Source organism: Ictalurus punctatus, chromosome 14 (assembly GCF_001660625.3).
Source record: "Ictalurus punctatus breed USDA103 chromosome 14, Coco_2.0, whole genome shotgun sequence".
Taxonomy (NCBI): domain Eukaryota; kingdom Metazoa; phylum Chordata; class Actinopteri; order Siluriformes; family Ictaluridae; genus Ictalurus; species Ictalurus punctatus.
Genome location: NC_030429.2, coordinates 28272448 through 28291287, shown reverse-complemented (window position 1 = coordinate 28291287; position 18840 = coordinate 28272448). Strand labels below are relative to the sequence as shown.

Below are 18840 nucleotides of genomic sequence, written 5' to 3'. Positions count from 1 at the left end.
TGTGTGTGTGTGGCAGAGTGACCTTTCTAGTTCATGAGTTTAGACTCGTCTTTGGTGCGCAGTGTGTGATACAGATCAGAAAATGAGGGGTTGCACAACCAGCACTTACCATAAACAGAGAGAGAGAGCGAGACAGACAGAAAAAGGGAGACGGTTTTTTCAGATTTCCTGTCTACTGTCAGACTCTGACTCATAGCGTCAAACTTCTTCCTCCTTCCTCTGTTAGTGTGTGTTGTGTGAAGCAAGGGGGGAGGAGATGGATGAAGAACCTAATCAGTAGTGGGTATATAAGCGTGTTTAGATGGAGGTTATTATGATGGCTGATGGTTCGAGCTGTGTAATAATCAGTTTAGAGGAGCAGTAATGGAGCGACTCGGTGTATCTGTGTTGAGCTGCGTGCTGCTGCTTTTCTCCACTTCCTTTTTTACAGGCCTTCACGGTGAGTAACACACACTTCCTGATGTTCACTATTATGTTATACAACATATGGGTTTCAAATCTTACAGCAAATTATAACATCACATACAATAATGTTTAATAATGTATAATAATATTATGTTAAATACCTTTTGGAATTTTGCAATTAATGTAAAAGTACATCTTTCTGATTGGCCAGTAGGTGTGTTGTTGTTGTTGTTGTTGTTTTTTGCTTTTATACACGCACACACACACACACACACACACACACACACACATATTTACATATATATATATGAGAGAGACAGAGAGATACATGTAGGTCCAGTCCAAATTTTCATCAAAGTTCTAAAAAATGCTTTTGATAATCAACAGGAAAGTTTAAAGTTGTTTATTTTTCAATAACAGCACATACACAAGCATTATGTTCATCTTATACAGCAGCAATTTCCCATAGATTACTTTTTTATTTAGAAATGTATTAAAGAATGACATCATACTTTTAATCTGTTTATAGTTACATTTATTGTCAGTTCCATTTTATCCATTTGTACTTTTTATCCAATTGTGGTTACATTTAAACTTATGGAACATCTGTGAAACAAATTAGTTACTGCTCTTACTTATGTTTTAGCAGTTTTAAACAGTCACAAACCATTACAAAGCGCTGACACTGGAGACTCCTTCCATAAATGTTTCATAAACATCTCTGTACTTTGAGTTTTTAAAATCTGTTTATGTGGAGCGTCTGCGGTACACGTCCCTGTAAATGAACGAGCTGTTGCTATAGAAACGATAACGTATTAGAACGAGTGCTTTAATATAAACCTGCGCTACTGTCAGAGCCGCTGTTATAGAGAATTAATCACCACCTTCTAACCAATTACAGTCCAGAACTCAGCAGCAGTGTGGTGTAAAGATTAGAATTATATATATATATATATATATATATATAAAATTACTGATCTTTTAATCCATAAATCACATGATAATTTCCCTCTCACTCTGTCTGTGTCTCTCAGCGAGCCCCATCTCTCGGACTCCATTCGTTCTAAGCAAACTATGTAAGTTTTGTGATGTCAGGCTAAGTGAGTGTAACACCACTCAGGGCCACTGCATGGTCAACTGCAATATCACTTCCATCTGCGAGCGCAGTGATGAGGTCTGCGCTAGTGCATGGTACATACACACACACACACACACACACACACACATACACACACACACACTCTGGTCATGTCACAGATCAAAATAAATACTATAATAATCTAAATAGTTATTTTAAAAAGACTAACTCTTTGATCATTATTATTATTGTTATTATTGTTAAGGCGCAGAGATGGTGAGAACATCACCGTGGAAACCGTGTGTCATGACCCATCGGAGCCGTTTCACGGTGTGATCCTGAAAGACTTCAATAACAAGGAGTGTGTGATGAAGCAGTACGCACACCTCGGGCCTGACTTCTACATCTGCTCCTGCCAAGAGGAAGAGTGTAATGAAAAGCTCATTTTCTCCTCAGGTAAATGATCTCATTTCAGTTCAACAAAACAATAATGTCACTTATTTAGATAAACAAGCCACTGATCATTTTTCGCTTTAAATAATCAAGCGACTGATCTTCTTTCAGTTTAGATAAACCACTCTCCTATTATTGTTATTAGAGTAGCAGTTGTAAGGCTCTTTGTTAGCCACCGTTTGTTTCAACTGTGTCTCATTTGCATTTTTGATAAATTAACTTACCCTGAAGGCCATAATTAACACTGTTTTGTTTTGTTTTGTTTTGGAGCAGAGACATCACTGAGAAACCCCCCAGTGTTGACCATCGTCCTTGTTCCTGTCTCGGTTCTGGCCGTCATGCTCCTCTCATTGATTTACTTCTGCTATGTTCACACACTCCGTCAGTCCAAACTGAAGCACGATTTTAGTGACACACATTCTATCCTCACCACCAAACACGAACGTTCTGACAGCATCTCAAACTGGCTCAATCACAACACGGAGCTTCTGCCCGTCCATCTGGATGAAATGGTGGGGAAAGGACGTTTCGCTGAAGTGCACCGCGCCCGACTCGGGCAAAAGACGAGTGAAAACGGGGTGTTCCAGACGGTCGCAGTGAAAATCTTCCCACTAGAGGAGTTCGTGTCCTGGAACACGGAGCGCGAGATCTTCCTGGACGCAGAGCTCTGTCACGAGAACATCGTCCACTTCCTGGCGGCAGAGAAACACACAGTGGAGCAACGGTTGTGGCTGATCACAGCCTATCACGCTCGAGGAAACCTTCGAGACTACCTCAGAGCCCACCGACTCGAGTGGACAGAGCTCTGCAAGATGGGTGGTGATGTCGTAAGGGGTCTGGCTCACCTGCACAGTGACCGGAATGCAGTGGGTGGAGTCAAAGTGCCGGTCGCTCACCGAGACTTGAAGAGTGACAACGTGCTGGTGAAGGACGACCGGAGCTGCTGCATCTGTGACTTTGGCCTCAGCATCCGACTCCACAACAACATGAGCACGGAGGAGCTCGCTAACAGGGGACAGGTCAGACCACACACACACACACACACACACACATACACACCCACATACACCCACATACACACACACAAACACACATATACACACACACACACACAAATACACCCACATACACACACACACATACACACACACACACACATACACACACATACACACATACAGAAAATGAAGGTTACAGAAGAGGATTTATTATTATTATTATTATTATTATTATTATTAACAGTATAAAATGATATGTTGACTGAGTTTTTTCTGCAGATTATAAACTCTATATGGATTACACGAGCTCTACAGGAAACTATTATTTGTATTTTACTTATTTTGCATGTTTACCTGTGCTCAGGTGGGCACGGCGAGGTACATGGCCCCCGAGCTGCTGGAGTCCAGACTGAACCTGGAGAACATTGAGTCCTTCAAACAGGCAGACGTTTACTCCATGGCTCTGGTGCTGTGGGAGATCACGTCCAGGTGCACAGCCATCGGAGGTACTGCGTTAACGCTATCATGCTAATTCACAGGTTATCGTGTTAGCATTTCCAAATCACGTCAGAGTTAGCGTGGCTTTACAAATTTCTGTTCCATAAACCTAAATATTCAAATAGCTTCTTAGCTCAGTAGCTAAATATCACTTTATAAAATGAAGTATGACACACATAAACTACACAGCTCAGACAAAACAACATCAGACTTTATTCAAGTTAAATTTGAGAATATTCTAAATTCATTGATGTAACAGACAGCCCAAGTATGCTGCCATTTTATGTGAGTACAGCAGCAAACATGCTAAAATTAGCAACAGAACAAAAAACATGGTGGAATGCTCTTCATTTTTCAGTAAGGAGCACAAACAGGTGCATCTGCACCACAGATCCACTTCCTGTAGGTGCACCTACACTTCCTGTGTGATGTGTGTGTGTGTGTGTGTGTGTGTGTGTGTGTGTAAAAACCATAGATATAAATACTTAGATGCTGCATTTCCTATTTAGCCCTGTTTTACTAAACACGTCAGTGGCTTCTTATGGTGCTATTCGGTGCTGAGAAAGAAACTCGGCACTTTACACTGTTAACACAGTCAGTACTGCAGTTTTACACTTAACACAATCAGTACTGCAGATTAACGCTGTTAACACGGTCAGTACTTGAGATTTACACTAACAGTCAGTACAGCAGATTTACACTGTTAACACGGTCAGTGCTGTAGATTTACACTTAACACAGTCAGTAGTGCAGTTTTACACTGTTAACACGGTCAGTACTGCAGATTTACACTGCTAATGCAGTCAGTACCGCAGATTTACACTGTTAATGCAGTCAGTACTGCAGTTTTACACTTAACACAATCAGTACTGGAGATTTACACTGTTAACATGGTCAGTACTGCAGATTTACACTAACACAGTCAGTACTGCAGATTTACACTGTTAACATGGTCAGTGCTGCAGATTTACACTTAACACGGTCAGTACTGCAGATTTACACTGTTAACGCATTCAGTACTGCAGACTTACACTGTTAACGCAGTAAGTACTGCAGTTTTACACTTAACACAGTCAGTACTGCAGTTTTACACTGTTAACATGGTCAGTACTGCAGATTTACACTAACACAGTCAGTACTGCAGATTTACACTGTTAACACAGTCAGTACTGCAGATTTACACTGTTAACACGGTCAGTACTGCAGATTTACACTGTTAACACGGTCAGTACTGCAGATTTACACTTAGCACGGTCAGTACTGCAGATTTACACTGTTGACACGGTCAGTACTGCAGATTTACACTGTTAACATGGTCAGTACTGCAGATTTACACTTAGCACGGTCAGTACTGCAGATTTACACTGTTAACGCAGTCAGTACTGCAGATTTACACTGTTAACACCGTCAGTACTGCAGATTTACACTGTTAACACCGTCAGTACTGCAGATTTACACTGGTAACGCAGTCAGTACTGCAGATTTACACTAACACAGTCAGTACTGCAGATTTACACTGTTAACACGGTCAGTACTGCAGATTTACATTAACACAGTCAGTACTGCAGATTTACACTGGTAACGCAGTCAGTACTGCAGATTTACACTAACACAGTCAGTACTGCAGATTTACACTGTTAACACGGTCAGTACTGCAGATTTACACTTAGCACGGTCAGTACTGCAGATTTACACTGTTGACACAGTCAGTACTGCAGATTTACACTGTTAACATGGTCAGTACTGCAGATTTACACTTAGCATGGTCAGTACTGCAGATTTACACTGTTAGCACAGTCAGTACTGCAGATTTACACTTAACACAGTCAGTACTGCAGATTTACACTTAACATGGTCAGTACTGCAGATTTACAGTTAACACATTTAGTACTACAGTTTTACACTTAACACGGTCAGTACTGCAGATTTACACTAACGCAGTCAGTACTGCAGATTTACACTGTTAACGCAGTCAGTACTGCAGATTTACACTGTTAACGCAGTCAGTACTGCAGATTTACATTAACGCAATCAGTACTGCAGAGTTACACTGTTAACGCAGTCAGTACTGCAGATTTACACTTAACACAGTCAGTACTGCAGATTTACACTGTTAACGCAGTCAGTACTGTAGATTTACACTGTTAACGCAGCCAGTACTGCAGATTTACACTTAACACAGTCAGTACTGCAGATTTACACTTAACACAGTCAGTACTGCAGATTTAGACTGTTAACGCAGCCAGTACTGCAGATTTACACTGTTAACGCAGTCAGTACTGCAGATTTACACTGTTAACACAGTCAGTACTGCAGATTTACACTGTTAACGCAGTCAGTACTGCAGATTTACACTGTTAACGCAGTCAGTACTGCAGATTTACACTGTTAACGCAGCCAGTACTGCAGATTTACACTGTGATTTGACTAACAGAATAATGGATTTTTATTCGGCCTTCCTCTGTAGTGCTATTAATGTAGTTTGTTCCACAAATAAACATTTACAAGACCAGAGTATCTATTAATTACATAGTTATTATTATGTATAATAAGGATATCAGTATGTATAATATTAAATAGTGAGTTATATGCTAGTGTATAATATTATGTGTATATATATTATATTATTAGAATGATGTATGTTTCTATTGAATTGTATTTTATATATTATAGAATTTTATATATATAGTATAATTTATATTATGCCATTAATACTGCTGTAATATATTATTAGTTCGATTTGTATCTTTACAATGTGTGTTGATTATATTCTATCATTTTAATATTATATAAATAGCGGCTCCTGGCCAAAACTTCTGAAATCTAATTTAATGACTACTCGATTTAGTACGACTTATTTTTGGATCAACGCGATAGAACGTTCTCTTTTCTTCCCTCGTTTATTGTATGGAAATAAAAAAACAGAGCGGCGATTCAAAAGGAAGTTCAGCGAAACAGTCACAGCTCTCTGATTTTTAATCCATTTTTATCTCTATGCTGATTTATGTAGAGCGCTAATCTAATCTCACATGCTAATCACTATGTAACACACTAGCTAACACGTAACACGCTAGTTAGCTGGTTTTGTTTGGGTAAAGCTGTTTAGTTAGCTGTAACTGATGTGTGCTTGTGTTCCAAGGGTTATTATGGACAACCTAATCTGATTATGCTAACTGTGTGTGTGTGTGTGTGTGTGTGTGTGTAGAGCTGAGAGAGTACGAGCCACCTTTCGGAAAGTTGAATCAGCCGTGTATTGAGAGCATGAAGGACACCGTGATCAGAGACCGAGAGCGACCTGAGATCCTGCTTGGCTGGAGGACACACCCGGTAATAATGCTACCATTGCTAAGCTAAGCTTGCACTAATGTTAGCCAAATTCAGGTACCTGTGTGATGACATATCTACTGCTAGAGAGGTAACATTAATGTTAGCTAAGCTTATCTCTCCAAGTCATGTTGCTGGCCAAATTTGCTATTATATATTACACTAATTCTCCATCATTGTGTGTGTGTGTGTGTGTGTGTGTGTGTTTCAGGGTGTGAATGTGCTGTGTGAGATGATCGAGGAATGCTGGGATGAGGATCCGGAGGCTCGCCTGACAGCTTCGTGTGTATCCGAGAGATTTAACAACTTCAGTGATCCGTCATTCCTCTACACCGACTTGATCAACGAGGATAAAACAAGCAACCTCCCGGAGACAGAGGCGGAGCTTTTAAATTTAAGCTCATGAAACGTGTAGCGGATGCGTTTCTGTCCGCAGACTTTCATTTCGCGTTTGTACTTCAGAAGAAAATCTGTATAAAATCAAGAAAACCATAAGTATTTTTTATGTATGTTAAACTTTCTGTAAAGTGAATAATGAGACGATGTAAAAGTGACCTAAACTGACTTTTATTATAAATCACATAAAGATAATTCTCTAATCATGGCTTAAGAAATATTATCTTATCTAATGTCAACTTGCTGGTGCTGTTTGTGGAATTTTATTTAATACTGGCCACTTTTAGCAAAAGCTACGTAACAGGTTAGCTAGCTAGTTTTGTGGATTTTCTGTATTGTTAGCTAACTGATTTTTTTTTTTTTCGGCTTGGCTGTCGGCTAGTTCCATTTTTAGTGCTAATGTTAGATTTGAATGGGTTTGTTTTAGCGTTTGGAAATTTCACCAATATTCTGTAATATTTAGTATAATATTTAGTAAACTTTTATACAAAATGTTTCCTCCTCGTCTGAGGTGTAAAAGTTTGGTACTGACCATGACAAAAATCAAAAATTACATTAAAAAAAAAAAGCAGTAATGATTTGTTTCCATGAAGCTAATATTGCAAAGCTAATTCCTCTAATCCTGTAGCCATGGCCTATACGCTAGTTAGGTGTACAGATAAATTCATCAACTAAAATTTTATCCAAAATCAGCTACCTAGGGCTGATTAAAAATGTTAAATAAAATTCCCAATGTTAACTAACTAATTTTGCGGGGGAAATTTCCCATTAGCCAGCTAGCGTTGTGGATTTTTTTTTTTTTCAAATGTGTGCTAACAGTTTTGTTCTGTTGGATAGCTAGCTTTTCAGAGGTAATGGTAGCTATAGACAGCTTTGTTTCAGTGTTTGGAAATTTTCTTTAATGTTAGCTAGCTAGCTTTGTCCACCAATATATCACCAATAGCGCGAATTAGCCAGCTAGTTTGTAGTTTTTCACACACTTAAATATCATAATATTATGTTTCCTTTCCGCTGAGGTGTAAAAGTGTCAGTCTGGAAAATGACAAGTTTTGTTGGGGAAAATTTCACTTTTTGGATTTTCTGGAATATTGTAATTAGATTTGTTGTGTGAGCTAGCTAGCTTTTTAGGGTTAATGTTAAATATAACTAACTTTACTTCATGTGTTTTTATACAACATTATTAAGGTCATTTGTTTGAGTAAAATTTTTCTCTAAATGTTGCTAGCTAATTATGTTGATCAACATTCTCTAAGATTAGACTGGAGATTTACACACACTTAAATATCATAAAAATTGCTTCCTCTTGTCTGAGGTGTAAAAATTTCAGTGTGGAAAATGGAGGTATGTGCTGACAAAGCAAACTACATGTTAAAGAAAATACAAGAAAAAAATTAATATTGAAGAAAAATGATAGCAGCAGCAGCAGCTGATATTTATCTGTACATCTTAGTGAATTCCGGTTCAGCGAGTCAGATCATTTGACTCCTCTCACCATAAGAGTCGACTCTTTCAGCTCCCAAATGGCTCATTTCCATTCCTTTTCTGAACTGAACGTAGCTTATGATCTTTTAATCTGTGATTATGCTTCTTATGTCTGAAACTGTTTCACGAAATCTTACTCGAATAGTTGTCCATCTTCACCATGCAGCAGATCCGCTCGGTCATACCGACTCACTTCCTAAACAGAGTCAAACACATGACTCGCCCTTCAAAGACTTTTCCACTGAAGCTGTTTTATTATATTGCACTGCAAGAGAAACGGTTTTGCCAATATTCACAAACAAAAGGCTCACGCGTGTCTCAGGTCAACTCTCAAGGTTTACTGTAAAAGTGCTGATTCAAAGAATCGACTCCTTTACGAATGACAGATCACTAGTATATCCTCCATCCAGTGCAGACAGGGATGTACATTCTAACTTTCTCTCGCATGGAGTGGTTTTCCTCTTCAGTCTGAAAAAGACAAACTTAACGTTTTGACACAGAATAAAAAACCCCTACTAAATTAACAGAAATTACAATTAAACGTCATACAACACAGTTCCAGTTTAAGAATCACACCTTCTTTATTATTTTTGTTCAAATATATATTAACGTAAAAAAATATATACATATATAGAAATGTTCTCACCAAATTTATTCCCATCATTTTTAGGAGTTTGATTCACAATTGATTCAATTGATCGAATGAGAGAAAAGCAGTGTCAGTGTAAAGTGTCTGTTAATGTAGAATCTAAATAGAAAATATTGTAAAAATAGTACGTATAGTGTAAATAAGTGACTCGGATGATGCCTATGTGTAGAAATGTGAACACTAGCCTCTGGATAATTAGCATGTAGCTGCAGTGGCGCTATTTTAACAATAATGCAAAAACCCAACTTGTGTAAAAATAAGTGTTTTGCTTCATCTTTCTCACTGTTGTCACCTGTTTTGGGGAGTGTTTAGACTGGCATTAATACACCACTGTCAATCATTATGCAAATTAGAATACATGTAGATTAGATTAAAGTATATATTTCTTCATCGGTTACGAACGCCCGTGCGCACATTTCACTTTCGCTTCCAAATTTGCTGCAATTTGAAGGCTGCAATTGCTTAAATGGTGGGTTAATTATCGTTCTTAATGAAAAAGACAACAGACAGTACAATGACAAACTCGCTTATATTAAACCAAATCTTCCGCCATCTTCCCGTCAGTCCGCTCGCCTCACTCTCCCCGTCAGTCCGCTCGCCTCACTCTTCCCGTCAGTCCGCTCGCCTCACTCTTCCCGTCAGTCCGCTCGCCTCACTCTTCCCGTCAGTCCGCTCGCCTCACTCTCCCAGTCAGTCCGCTCGCCTCACTCTTCCCGTCAGTCCGCTCGCCTCACTCTTCCCGTCAGTCCGCTCGCCTCACTCTTCCCGTCAGTCCGCTTGCCTCACTTTCGTCACGTGACAAATGAACTCTGACTCATTCGGCTCATGCTGAATTGAGCAGACGCCTTCAGTTTTTAATTGTAATGTTCGTTTCCACGTTCAAAAAACAATGTTGCATGCTGCGCCTGCGTCAGACTCGTGCTGGGGATGTGTGTGTGTGCATGTCTGTGTGTGTGTGGACAGCATTTACCGCGAGTTTTACAAATCAGGATAATCACGCACGGTTTTAATAATAATTTAATGTGACACGGTAACACGAACCGTCGGGGAATTTTATCGTGGTTTATCGTGAAACCGGTAACCGCTTCATTCCTACTTCTACTCGTCATTGGAAAACGTAGCAAAACACATTCAGTATCGTAAAAAATAATACTACATAATCATGATCAGCGGTAATATTGGTGAGCTAGAAATAGCCGATGAGTTATTTTATCCTTTTTATAAATTTCAAATATTACACATGGTTATCAAGACTATCGATTGTGTTCTTCTGATTCACAGATTAGATTTAGGTACTGATGAATCGTGATGCCCGATTTTACGACACGGAGAAGTTCAGAATTGGGGTTCACACAGATTAACTCTGCAGAGGTGTGCTGATTTTAATCCGAGCCCAATACACTGCCCAGCACGCACATGCCACACTCAACACCAACAGAAATGTCCAGAGGGCATAGATGGCGTTGTAATCCCTCGCCTCGCCCACTGTGGCAGCCTGTGGGAGAACGAGACCTTAGAACACATTTTTACACACACACCCAGATTAGTTTGATGTGGTAGCTTCCTTACGATTAGTCCTCCAGCGACGATGGCAAAGAAGATGGACATCAGGGAGAAGTACACACAGCGCTTCATGGGGTACTCTGTTCCAATAAAGCTCCTGACAATAACAAACATAAACTTTTATATAGAATGCTGCACTGTAATTCTGTTAATCTGTACTGTTGATCTGTGCTGTAATTCTGTAAATAGACACTGTAAATATGCCCTGTAAATAGACACTGTAAATAGACACTGTAAATATGCCCTGTAAATATGCCCTGTAAATATGCCCTGTAAATAGACACTGTAAATATGCCCTGTAAATAGACACTGTAAACAGACAATGTAAATATGCCCTGTAAATAGACACTGTATATAGACACTGTAAATATGCCCTGTAAATAGATACTGTAAATAGACACTGTAAATATGCACTGTAAATATGCCCTGTAAATAGATATTGTAAATAGACAGTGTAAATAGACACTGTAAATATGCACTGTAAACAGACAATGTAAATATGCACTGTAAATATGCCCTGTTAATATGCACTGTAAATAGATACTGTAAATAGACACTGTAAATATGCCCTGTTAATATGCACTGTAAATAGATACTGTAAATAGACACTGTAAATATGCACTGTAAATAGACACTGTAAATATGCACCATAAATAGACACTGTAAACAGACACTATGTCTGTAAGAATTTACTGTAAATCTAAATTTTCATGGTTTGCTTTTATCCAAGAATAAACTATTGCTTTAAATACCATTTTTAACCCATGTGCAATTATTTTAAAGTAAATGTTGTGTAAAATAGTAGTGATAGTAGTGATCGTCTTTTTCCCTTTCATTTTTTCCTTTTAAATGGAAACATTAGAAAGATCAGAGATTCAGTTTCAGTCACAGAGAGACAGACAGGTCTTACACTTTACGGCAGTGAGGACATCGAACACTCTTCTCTCCTGACTGAGGGCCCTATAACACAGGGAGAATCTTCAGACTGGCATAATAACGCTCATTTTAATACTTTATTAATAACATTATTACGATTAATGCCTGATTAATACACGGTCTCACCAATACAACTGTCCAATGTTGGGCTTCTACAGACTTATTGAAACTGCGTATATTTCCGATAAAATGTTTACTGTAAATCTGTCTTTCACTAACTCAACATCAAATCTGTACAAGTTTACCATAAATATTTAAACTTTACTGTAAATCATCACTGTATAGTAAATCCTCTTCTAACTCTACCGTGAGTCTGTAAAAAGCTATTATAAGATAATGATGATTCTCACCAGGAACGTTTGGCTGCAGTGTCCACAGCTCGCTCGCGTCCCATAATACGGCACCACTGCACTGCTTGGACCTTGACCAGTCAGCTCGATCACTCTCTTACTGAGGAAACACAGAAACAGAATTATAACCCCAACTGATTCACACGTCAACCACCACAGGAGAAAATAACTAGGTTAGCTTTCTTTTTTCCTTACCACTGAGGACGGGGACACGCCACTCTCTGTGAGGAGGTCTTACAGATCAGGAGACAATGGCATGAACAGCGCACAAACCTCTTTCCTGCAGGGGGACTACTTATAGGCTGCACGCATACACACAAACACACACACACACACACACACACACACACACACACACACACACACACACAGAGCACAACTCATTTATAAAAACTGGTAAAGCCCAAATGTGTGAGCTTAAACTGCAACTTGTAGCATAAATACTAACAGAGTTGTAGTGTGGTCACTTGTTTCCTGTTCATTTCAAAGAAAATAAAAAAATAGCAGTTGCAGTAATCCCATTAACCACACATACACTCAGTGGACGATGCTGTACAACAGCACCCCCTCGTGGTCGTCCAGCTAACTACTATTACTGTGGATTGTTTTTCTATCATATTTTGTTTGTCCTTACATTTAATAAACCGTGAAACATCCGTGAAACAAGTTCGTTACTGTTGTCACTTATGTTATAGCAGCTATAAACAGTCATTCCCTCACCATCCCTCTCTCTATTCTCTCTCGAAGTTAATAAGGCAAAAAAATGCTGCTTGTTATATCAAGTAACCAAGAAACCGCAAATAAGTGTAAACTCCTCTGTCCTGAAGATGTGGGAGAACTTAAAATTAGAGATGTACCTCTGACTGTTACAAAGCTCTGACACTGGAGACTCTTTCCATACATCTTACATAAACATCTCCTTACAGAAAATTTCACCACATCAAAGATTACAGTTTATAACCCGTGTATGTGGGGTATCCACTGTACACGTCCCTGTGAACGAGCTGTTGCTATAGAAATGGTAACGTATCAGAACAAGCGCATTAATATAAACCTGCGTTACTGTCAGAGCCGCTGTGACAGAAGATTGATCAACACCTCCTGACCAATCAGAATCCAGACCTCAGCAGCAGCGTGGGATAAGATGAGTTTACTGCTGGTGTGGAAAAATGATCAGCGCACTTACCGTGGCCTCCTGACACACCCCACATTTCACAATCTGCTGGCCGCTGTTAGCGTTCATCGCGATCTGAGCTCCACATACACCACAGAACAGGGAGGTGGAGCCAACAGCTGGCACCGCCCAGTATGGAGGAGGAGCCTCTTCTTGATACAGTGGAGGGGATGGGACAACTGAAAAAAGACAATGAAAGTTATTGCAATTACACTAAGTAACTAAGTTTCTCGTTCAGTGTGCAACTATAAATATGTTGTACGTTTTGATGTAAATAGAATGTTTAAAACTGTTATTATTGAATAACATGAGTCATCAATAAGTAATTAAATCATTAAAGAATAAAATGTATCATTGTAAATTTTGTTTGCTCATTTACTTATTGATGTTGACTGTTTTATGTTTATAATAGTTACAATGTTTTATTCCCTTTAATTGTTTTGCGTTTTAAAGAAAAACAACTAGCATTATTCTCTAATGTGTAAATGACTCAGTGATTCCGTCTAAGTGATTCAGTGGTTCAGTCTAACCGACTCAATGATTCAGCCTAAGTGACTCAGTAATTCATCTAACTGACTCAATGATTCAGCATAACTGACTCAATGATTCAGCATAACTGACTCAATGATTCTGTCTGAGTTATCAGTGGTTCAGTCTAACTGACTCGATTATTACACCTAAGTGACTCAGTGATTTAGTGGTTCAGTCTAACTGACTCAGTCCCCAGTGGTTCAGTCTAACTGTCTCAGTGATTTAGTCCCAAGTGATTCAGTGCTTCAGTCTAACTGACTCAGTGATTCAAACCCGGAAATGACCCAATGTTTACAAACATTGATCGGTTCTACAGCCGAGAAACGTGAACTAAACAACCTTGGTGGATATATTTGTCACTAATTTAGAATAGCGACAATGATGTTTATTTTTTTATCTAATAAATAAGTGTCTGATATACATCGTTAAGCTACTGCGCTGAAACAAACTCCGAACCGAGTCTGACTCTTCAGTAAACATCACCTGAAAATGACTCATCAAGCAGTGTGTCAAACTGTGACCTAGTTCAACTCCGAACAATAAAAGTGTGTATGATCGCTTTACAGCATAAAATCGTTTCTAGGAGTCAATACACAGTATTTTTTGCACACACAAACACAAAAAGTCATCATAGAGTATTATAATCCGGAACTTATGACGCCGCTCAGTTCCTGATCTCTAATACGCTTCACTAATAAAATCATGTAAATAACCCGAATTAAACTCACGGTTTGGCATGGAGGAGTGGTGAAGATCAACTTCACTCGCCTCCGCACGGAGAAGGGGAGAGTTTTCTGCCTCATCCGCCATTTTCAGCGATTTAAAGAGATTAAACTATAGAAAACTTAGAAAACCGTGAAGTCCATCATCATGAAGCAGAGGGTAAGGGGCGTGGCTAATTGCGTCATCTCCGAACACATGACGACATTAATTAAATAAATAGAACATCTGAATTTACAACTGTAATCAACATCATCATCATTATAATAATAATAATAATAATAATAATAATAATAATAATAATAATACAAAATAGTTTTAGTTATAAAATACTGTTCAAAGTGCTGTACAATCAAGTAGTAAAAAATTAATAAAATATAGCAAAAAATAATAAAATAAAGTAAAACAGCGTTTATGGAAAATATAAATACACTGCATGAGCGTAAGGAGATTAAAAACACTCAAATTTAGAATCAAATAATATCCAGATGAAAAATATACGATATAATTACGATTTATACAATTACACGATTCAATTTTGATTGCCTTTAATTAACTGGCATTTCATTAAAATGTCTGTGCTTCCCAGCAGAGTGAAATAAACACAAAACATGTCAAAGTTTTTCTCACATCAGTAAATTATTGCATGATGAAGTTCCTCCTGATTCATTTAGATGCATTTCTCTGTAAATTATCAGATAGAATGTTCCTGTAGACTTCTGAATTCATTCTGCTCCTACCATCATGAGTTCATCATCAATAAAGATTAGTGAGAATGTTCCAGAAGCAGCCATGCAAGCTCAAGCCATGACGCTACCTCCGCCATGTTTCACAGATGAGCTTGTATGTTCTGGATCATGAGCAGATCCTTTCTTTCTCCACACGCTGCCCTTTCCATCACTTCGGTAGAGGTTAATCTTGGTTCCAGAACTTTTGTGGATCTCTCTATTTCTTTGCGAATTCCAATCTGGTTTTCTGATTCTTACTGTTGATGAGTGGTCTGCATCTTGTGGTACGGCCTCTATATTTCTGCTCTCGAAGTTTTCTTTAAACGGTGGATTGTGTGACCTTCACCCTGCCCTGTGGAGGTTGGTTGTGATGGCACTAACTGTTGTTTTTGGGTTTTTCTTCACAGCTATCACAATGATTGTTTCATCAGCTGCTGTTGTTTTCCTTGGCCGACCCGTTCCATGTCTGTTGTTCAGTACACCAGTGGTTTCTTTCTTTTTCAGCACATTCCAAATTGTTGTATAAGCTATGCCCAATGTTTCTGCAATGCCTCTGATTGATTTTCCTTCTTTTCTGAGGTTCAAAATGACTTTTTCCCCATAGACAGCTCTCTGCTCTTCATGTTGGTTTATCCTTTTTTAATAACAAATGCAGTCTTCACAGGTGAAACCAAGTGTAGACATTCAGAGCTATTTATTGTCACACATTCAATCTAACAGGACACGCCTAGGTAGCAAGAAACACCTGTCAGTCACATGTTCCAATATTTTTGCTCAACTACAAATTGGGTGGTCTATGTTCTATGTTGTTTAACGCATCTACATATAAATACCAGGAAATAAAAGCTGAAATTCTTAACTGTCTTCTCATATTCATCTTTTGTTCTCAAGCCCAGATGTCTTCAGTATACAGCAAAAACAAATTAATTGGCCTTGACGTTCCAATAGTTTCGGATGGGACCGCATTTAAAACACAAGTCCAAATGAATGGCTTGCACCATAAAGACATTAACACACAGAATCCAGGCTTCATGGATTTTAAACCACATATTTTAGCTGGTTTACCTGATGCTATATCTGTAAAACATTGCTCATAACAGATTTTCACCATACAAATGTTTTCTCTGGGGTGGGACAAAATCAGCTGATTATGACGGCCCGTGTTTCTGGAGGTAAAAGTAGTGGCTCAGTGAACAGCTAACCTTAGCCAGATGGCTAGTGTGTGCATTGTGACTGATAAGAGACATTATGTTGACTAAGGAACACAGACTAGTGGTCTGTGCACTAGTAGCTTAGTGGTTTGCACCTTTGCCTCGCACTTCCAGGGTTCAAATCCCGCCTGCATCCTCTGTGTGTGCAGAGTTTACATGTTCTCCCTGTGCTTCGGGGTTTCCTCCTCCAAAACAAAAAAGTGTTATAGGCTGTTTGGCATTTACAAATTCCATAGTGTGTGATTGTGCTCTGCAATGGGTTGGTACCCCATCCAGGGTGTCCCCTGCCATGTGCCCTGAGTTCCCTGGGATAGCCTCCAGGGAGAGAACTGTGACCCTGTATAGTATAAGCGCTACAGGAAATGGATGGATACATTAGTGTCAACTGCAGGGTTGAAGACGATATTGGCATTGAGAAAATATACATACAGTGCATTACTTACTACTTCACGGGAAATCAAATTTTAAAAATGTCAAAATTGTGATTACATAAGCCCAAAATCAAGTCCAGTATAAAGTTCTTGAAACGTATGGTCAAAGGTAACTCTGAAGGAGCTGGAGACATCTACAAGTCAGATGGGAGAAGCTGCTCACAGCCTGGACACTCCATGCAGCTGGGTTTTATGGACCGTATGGGCCGTATGAAGTCTCATTTGGAGACACAGCTAATATGTATGTGAAAAATGCTCTCTTGTCCAATGAAACCAAAATTTAACATTTTGGCCATGGCACAAAGCCATAGATTTGGCAGAAATCCAACACTACATCCCCACTGTGAAGCACGGTGGTGGAAGCATCATGTTGTGGGAATGCTTTTCATCAGCAGGGAATGGGAAACTGAGCAGGGCTGAGGGTGAGATAGATAGACAATAGGACAATGACCCTAAGCATACTGACATAGTTACAGTGGCATGGTTCAAAACTAAGAACTTGCATGTGTTAGAACAGTGCAGTCAATGTCCAGATATATATATATATATATATATATATATATATATATATATATATATATATATATATATATATATATATATATATACCAAGCACTGGCCAAGCACTGCGATTACGGTATATATTAATCCCATTCATTCATAGTCCAAGCAAGATATATATAACTTTTATCATTACACATAACACATCAGTATATAGAATGACTGAATCATATTCAATAACTACAGCAGAATACAAGGTGATCATGCAAGAGATATTCTTTTATAAGAACATAATCCATAACTGGCTGGTGGGATACAAACCCCTTGAAGTATATTATTTATCTGTAACAGCACAGCCCAAGTGTTTCACTATTCATATACAACAGCGATTTCCCAACAATTACAACTGTTTATTTATAAAAGAACTTGGCATATTTTTTATCTATTCATCGTAACATTCACTGTACACACATTAACTCTTTCATGTGTGGCGTCCACTATACACATCCCTTTGAATGAACTGTTACTATAGAAACGATAACATATCAGAACGAGCGCATTAATATAAACCTGTGATGTGCAGACGCACTACTGTCACAGCTGCTGTTGTAGAACATTTATCATCACCTTCTGACCAATCACAATCCAGAATCAACATGGCTGTGGTGTAAATACTATTATTTGGTTTGATTAATATTTGCCTTGGTCTTCAGGTTCTTCACCTGTGCTAGGAATGACGGCTTCTTGTCTTACACAGTAAATACAGCGGGGGAAATAAGTATCGGACGCGTCAGCATTTTTTTCAGTAAATATATTTCCAATGAGATTATTCACCTGACATTTTCCCCAGACATCAGTAAGGCAAGGAACCATCTGAAATCGGTAAGTAATTATACCCCCTATCTGTGTAAATTAATATCAGCTGGGTTAGTAAATTGATGGTCTATAAAAAGGCTTTTCATTACCATTTCATTCAATATTTTTTCCTGTGTCGTTCCTCTTTATTACACATAACTTCCTTTATGGACATTAATGTTTGGATTTCTTTACTTGTGTGGATTTCTTGAGTTAATACTGATGTCTGGTGAGAATTTCATGTGATTAACCTCATGCTGAATACTTATTCCCCCCACTGTAATTCCCCCACTGGTTGACATTTTAACACCACTGTCTGTGGCGTTTTAAGGAATAATGAACTGAAACCAACAGTAAGCAAAAAAAAAAAAGAAAGAAACTAATGTCAAAATTTCCTAGTAAGAGGTTGAGCAATAGTTGTTAGGTTGAGTTCAAACCCTAGCACAGCTGAACTAGCAATACTGGGCCGTTAACCCTCTGTGCTGCAGGGGCAGCAAAGCACAGCGCAGCACAGCACTAAGGGTATTAATGTATTAATGCACACATTCTACTACATT

General features: G+C 38.7%; 2 protein-coding genes across 5 annotated transcripts; one reads left to right on the top strand and one right to left on the bottom strand.

The window, feature by feature from the left end:
- Window positions 1–181: 181 nt before the first annotated feature.
- On the top strand, window positions 182–9753 carry tgfbr2a (transforming growth factor beta receptor 2a). 2 transcript variants are annotated; one of them, XM_017485196.3, is made up of 7 exons: window positions 182–439; window positions 1440–1596; window positions 1749–1939; window positions 2207–2955; window positions 3299–3440; window positions 6638–6759; window positions 6968–9753. In XM_017485196.3, the coding sequence occupies exons 1-7, from the start codon at window positions 364–366 to the stop codon at window positions 7160–7162; spliced, it is 1632 nt and encodes a 543-aa protein (XP_017340685.1). In that variant the 5' UTR covers window positions 182–363; the 3' UTR covers window positions 7163–9753. The 2 variants fall into 2 exon arrangements, with proteins under 2 accessions (XP_017340685.1, XP_017340686.1); XM_017485197.3 differs by having other exon boundaries at window positions 184–439; window positions 2210–2955.
- On the bottom strand, window positions 8860–14746 carry LOC108274853 (type I phosphatidylinositol 4,5-bisphosphate 4-phosphatase-A). 3 transcript variants are annotated; one of them, XM_053685780.1, is made up of 8 exons: window positions 14566–14740; window positions 13319–13485; window positions 12328–12434; window positions 12133–12232; window positions 11757–11806; window positions 10853–10943; window positions 10700–10778; window positions 8860–9102 (listed from the first exon to the last, which is right to left on the bottom strand). In XM_053685780.1, the coding sequence occupies exons 1-8, from the start codon at window positions 14645–14647 to the stop codon at window positions 9098–9100; spliced, it is 681 nt and encodes a 226-aa protein (XP_053541755.1). In that variant the 5' UTR covers window positions 14648–14740; the 3' UTR covers window positions 8860–9097. The 3 variants fall into 3 exon arrangements, with proteins under 3 accessions (XP_053541755.1, XP_017340778.1, XP_017340776.1); XM_017485289.3 differs by lacking the exon at window positions 10700–10778 and having other exon boundaries at window positions 10822–10943; XM_017485287.2 differs by lacking the exon at window positions 8860–9102 and having other exon boundaries at window positions 9191–10778; window positions 14566–14746.
- Window positions 14747–18840: the final 4094 nt, after the last annotated feature.

Coding starts and splice junctions, on each gene's coding strand:
- LOC108274853 (XM_017485287.2), bottom strand. CDS start 14,647: ATGGCGGATGAGGCAGAAAACTCTCCCCTTCTCCGTGCGGAGGCGAGT. Junction 13,486..14,565: donor CCACTCCTCCATGCCAAACC/GTGAGTTTAATT, acceptor GTCTTTTTTCAG/TTGTCCCATCCCCTCCACTG. Junction 12,435..13,318: donor GGGTGTGTCAGGAGGCCACG/GTAAGTGCGCTG, acceptor GTATGCGTGCAG/CCTATAAGTAGTCCCCCTGC.
- tgfbr2a (XM_017485196.3), top strand. CDS start 364: ATGGAGCGACTCGGTGTATCTGTGTTGAGCTGCGTGCTGCTGCTTTTC. Junction 440..1,439: donor CTTTTTTACAGGCCTTCACG/GTGAGTAACACA, acceptor TGTGTCTCTCAG/CGAGCCCCATCTCTCGGACT. Junction 1,940..2,206: donor AAAGCTCATTTTCTCCTCAG/GTAAATGATCTC, acceptor TTTGTTTTGGAG/CAGAGACATCACTGAGAAAC.